The sequence below is a fragment of the Alexandromys fortis genome, unplaced genomic scaffold (genome assembly GCF_014885135.2).
Source record: "Alexandromys fortis isolate MF-2015 unplaced genomic scaffold, M_Fortis_MF-2015_v1.1 scaffold_375, whole genome shotgun sequence".
Taxonomy (NCBI): Eukaryota; Metazoa; Chordata; class Mammalia; order Rodentia; family Cricetidae; genus Alexandromys; species Alexandromys fortis.
Window position 1 is genome coordinate 565,110 of NW_026068279.1, and position 5,027 is coordinate 570,136.

Below are 5,027 nucleotides of genomic sequence, written 5' to 3' on the forward strand. Positions count from 1 at the left end.
ATGACTTGTGAAAATCGTACCAGAATCACTGAGTTTGTTCTTCTGGGATTTACAAACAACCCTGACATGCAGGTCTCCCTCTTTGTTTTATTTCTGGCCATCTATTCAGTTACCTTGCTGGGAAATTTTCTCATTATTGCAGTTACCAGTGTGGACCAGGCTCTTCAAACACCCATGTATTTCTTTCTGCGAAACCTATCATTGCTTGAAGTTTGTTTCACTCTGGTCATGGTGCCAAAGATGCTGGTAGACCTAGTGTCAACAAGGAAAGTCATCTCTTTCGTTGGCTGTGGCACCCAGATGTACTTCTTCTTCTTCTTTGGCAGCTCTGAGTGTTTTCTCCTCTCTATGATGGCATATGATCGCTTTGTAGCCATCTGTAACCCTCTCCGTTATTCTGTCATAATGAATAGGTCCCTGTGCTTGTGTATGGCCATAGGTTCTTGGATGTCTGGTGTTCCTGTGTCCATGCTACAGACAGCTTGGATGATGGCTCTTCCTTTCTGTGGGCCCAATTCAGTAGACCATTTTTTTTGTGATGGTCCTCCTGTTTTAAAATTAGTTAGTGAAGATACAACAACATACGAAATGCAAGCACTTGCATCCACTCTTCTCTTTATCATGTTTCCGTTTTCTCTCATTTTGGTCTCTTATACCCGCATTATTGGGACCATTTTGAAGATGCCATCTGCTACTGGTCGACAGAAGGCATTTTCTACTTGTTCGTCACACCTTATTGTGGTGTCCCTCTTCTATGGGACAGCCAGTTTGACTTATCTAAGGCCCAAATCTAACCAGTCTCCTGAGAGCAAGAAACTTGTGTCTTTGTCTTACACAGTCATTACACCTATGTTAAACCCCATCATTTACAGCCTAAGGAACAACGAAGTGAAAGGAGCAGTCAAGAGAACTATCAGTCGAAAGGTCATGAAGAAGTTGGATGCCTTATAAGATCCTCCATGCAGAGAATTTCTAAGCACAGTGGAGTGCACTATCCACCCACATTTCAGGGAAAGGGGTAGACGGTTTTTCTTTTTCCAGCAGAATCACTTCAATATTGAGCTTCTCCCAGGCCATGAATCAGAGTCCTCACAAGAAAGAAATGAAACTCTCAAGTTGAAGTGGTTGAGAAAGAGATTATAAGCAGGCCATTTAAAGTCTGTGGGAAAGTTTATGTGATTGCCACTCAGGTTATATGATGTAAACTGGGCAAACTTTGGCCTGAAGTGGTAAGTGCTTTTATTCACTGTGCATATGCTGATGTTTCTCAGGACGTGATGTATAAAAAGACACAGGAGCTCTGCACGCAGAAAAAAAAAGCCGCAATCCTGGTGGTCTTATCCTGTTTTTGTCTTTTTAAATGTATGATTGGCTTCTGTTCTTCCCCACACCAAAGCTGAAGTAGAGAGTGAAACCGTCTGACTCAGCATTTGAAGACCAGACTTTAGGGAATTGAGCCAGGTGGAAAAGGATAAGACATCACACCAGAAACCACTATGTGATCTACGGCTAATGAGATAGAAGAATGTGATATGGTTTAAGTTATTTTTATTAATATAGATTTCCCAAAAAAGTAAAATAGTAAAATTTACAGATACAAGGGATGCATGATGCAAACTCTTTTATTTATTTATTTATTTATTAAAGATTTCTGTCTCTTCCCCACCGCCGCCTCCCATTTCCCTCACCCTCCCCCAGTCAAGTCCCCCTCCCTCGTCAGCCCAAAGAGCCATCAGGGTTCCCTGTGGGAAGTCCAAGGACCACCCACCTCCATCCAGGTCTAGTAAGGTGAGCATCGTGAGTTCCGTACTAAAATGAATCTTCCAAAATAAATTATCTCAAATTGAAATTTGTTTATATAACCATGGACATTTTGTTCAGAGGCTAAATTAGGCAGTAGTTATTAACTAATCATCTGTTTTACAGTTACAATAAAAATATTTGTATTACACCATGGTAGAAAATGCAGAACAGAAACCTGCTAAAAGACATGCTGGTGTAATTGGTATAAATGTTATGGAGCTAATCAACCATTTTTTTATTATATTTAAAGCTTACTCCATGAAATGGACCACATAACAGCCAGTGCTAAAGCAGCTAATAACCTGAGAATAGATAGATCACAGGCCTAAGGAAAAATCTGCTGCTATTATTCTGGTAAATATACATAATAATAAAATAATTCCTAAGAACATATTGCTATGCCCATAGATCAGTACCTTGCTCATAAGAGAAGCTGCTTCTTGCAGTAAAGGGGAATTAACACATAGACCCACAACTCGACAATGGCAATGTGAGAGACTTTGGAGCATTCAGTCCTGAAAAGGATGTCTGCATCAAACTCATTCTTCTCTCAAGGCTCAAAGATCCATGCAAAGAGGAAGTGGAAAGATTGTAAGAGCCAAAGAGGATGGATGACTCCCAGAAAGCAATGTTTTCCAGACTCATGACTGATGCACATATGAACTCACACACATAGCAGCACATGCAAGACCTGCACAGGTGCAAACCAGGTGGCATCTCAAGACCGAGAGGTGGAAGTAGATTTGTGGTCCCACAATTACCCAGGACTCTGCAATTGATACGTGCAAGCAAAGGGAAAATCAGTTTTCTGTATTGGAGTATCATTGAGTATATCAATCACACTCCTGGACAGACTCGATGCTTAGGAGTAGGTGGCCAACACAAAAGGAACTCCATGTTTGGGGGTTTTATTTTGTTTTATTAGGAGCTTTTTGTTTAGTTTTGGTCTAATTGGTTTTGTGTTTCTTCAAATTTCATTTATGTGTTCTTTTTGAAAAAGGAAGATAAAGAACATAAAGTTGAATAGGTGGGGAGAACCTGGAAGGAGACTGGGTAGAGAAAAGCCTTATCAAATTATATTGTAAGAAAAATACTTAAATTAAATTAAAATAGTAGCAATATTATAAATGCGATTTACTGTGATTATACTGCTAAGGCAAGTCAAGTGATAAATTCTATTGAATCTTTGTTTTTCATAAGAGAAAATTAGTACCAAACAGTATAAATAGCTTACTGAGAAATGACCACTTCTCCGTTTAATTTTATTCTGCTTGAATTTTAAATACATTATATTAATGTTATACATTTCTCCATTTAAATTTTTATTATGATAAAGCTACCACCTAATTAAATTAACTTCATTTGAAAATAACATATATTTTCATTAAAGTTTATAAATTTCCACTGTGTATACATATCACACCCCTTCATTATCCATTCACTCATTGAGGATATTTTCACACACAAAAATATGGTTGAATTTGGAAATTATTATATTAAGTGAGATAACTTAGACTCAGAAAGAGGGATACCATATGTCTTTGCTCATATGTGGGGCCTAGATTCCATATTTTATATACATGTATTTACCTGAAGATGAGTGTGATTATAGACCATGAAACTAGAAATGGGACCTAGAGAGAGAAAAAAATTTTAGGGACAGGAGATTGTCGAATGTGTGTGATATAGTATGGATCTTGGTATATTGATACAAACTTAAGATCAGTTTTGTTATATGTATATTTCTGCTCTTGATTAAGGGATTGTGCTTGTTTAAAAATGTGATGTATAATTAATAAATATAGGTTAATAGATAGTCATCTATAATACTCAAGGTCGTATTCATGTTGGTTAGGCTGTACAGAAATATATTTCAAATGGATAGTTATTCTTCAGATCTTTCAAAGATTTACAGAATAGGGCATTTGAAGTGTTTTAAGAACTTAGGACTTTTCATGACAATAAGACACATCTGCTCCTGGCAGCACCAATCTACTTCAAGAGAATTATGGGCATCGAAGACATTCTTTATAGAGTTTGCTAGCCATTTGGGCAAGAAATTGCTCTTGCCTGGACTGTTTGATGTTATACTGTATGAACTGGACATGCAGAACCCACAGAAAAAGAACTGCTGAAGTTGCCTAAAGAAGATGGGACTGTCCTTCAGTTTTCCTCCTTCATGAAAGAGTCTGCCAGTTATTTTGACTGACAACTGCCAATACAGGTGGAGATGTCTTTGAAATTTCCTGCTTCCTGGAAAAGTCTGCTGGATATAGGAGGCTTTATACACACAAACACACACATATGTAGACACACACACATACACACACAGAAACATGGGTCTATAGGCTGAGGATGGATGCCCCAATGTTATAGAAGAACTTTGGGTGACTGGCCAGGTAGCGAGATGTCTCTGTCAATTCTAGATTTTGGAAAGTTGTTTCCAAAATGCATTCCCTGTTAGCTTAGGTAATACTATAGCCTTCTGGAGTCTCTGATGATGTTAAAGGATAGATAGTTATAGTTTTTCTTAGTTATGATAAAAGATAAAATAGATATAAATATTGTAACTATAATTCTTGCTTGATAACTGTTTTGTTGTATGTAATCTTGTATATTAAAGTTAAAACCTTCCTTTTTCTTTAATCAGAAAAGGGGAGGAAATTGAGATTCCCCTGTCTATGCTGTGAACATCATCGGTTAATAAAGGTATTGTTTTGGGCCTATTACAATGCAGAATAGGGCAAGGTTGGAATTCAAAGCAGATAGAGGAAGAGAAAGAATGCTGGAGACAGATACATTGGAAACTTTCTGTGAAAAAACGAGCCTCTTGACAAAATATAAAATAATGGAAATGGGTTAATTTAAGATGCAAGAACTAGGACAGTTCAGGCACCCTCTTCTCTACTGCCTAAGAACCTAGCTGGGCATCCCCATGGACACCTGGGATCCCCTTGAGAGCCAAGTCTCTTGCCAACCCTAAAATGGCTCCCTTAATGTAGATATCTTCTTCCCTTCTCCTATATCTGCTCTTCCTCCATCTCCATCCTCCCACTCCCACTCCCACTGGCCTTGCCCCACTATCACACTGATGATTATCTCGAATATCACCATAGAATCTTCGTCCAGCGACAGATGGAGATAGAGACAGAGACCCTCATCAGAGCAAAGGACTGAGCTCCCAAGGTCCAGTTGAAGAGCAGAAGGAGGGAGAAAATGAGCAA

At 38.4% G+C, this 5,027-nt stretch overlaps 1 protein-coding gene across 1 annotated transcript; it reads left to right on the plus strand.

Annotated features, from left to right (window-relative positions):
* LOC126494721 (olfactory receptor 10A7) lies at positions 1-951 on the plus strand. The gene has a single exon (XM_050132132.1). It carries the CDS (start codon positions 1-3, stop codon positions 949-951), a length of 951 nt encoding a protein of 316 aa, XP_049988089.1.
* Positions 952-5,027: the final 4,076 nt, after the last annotated feature.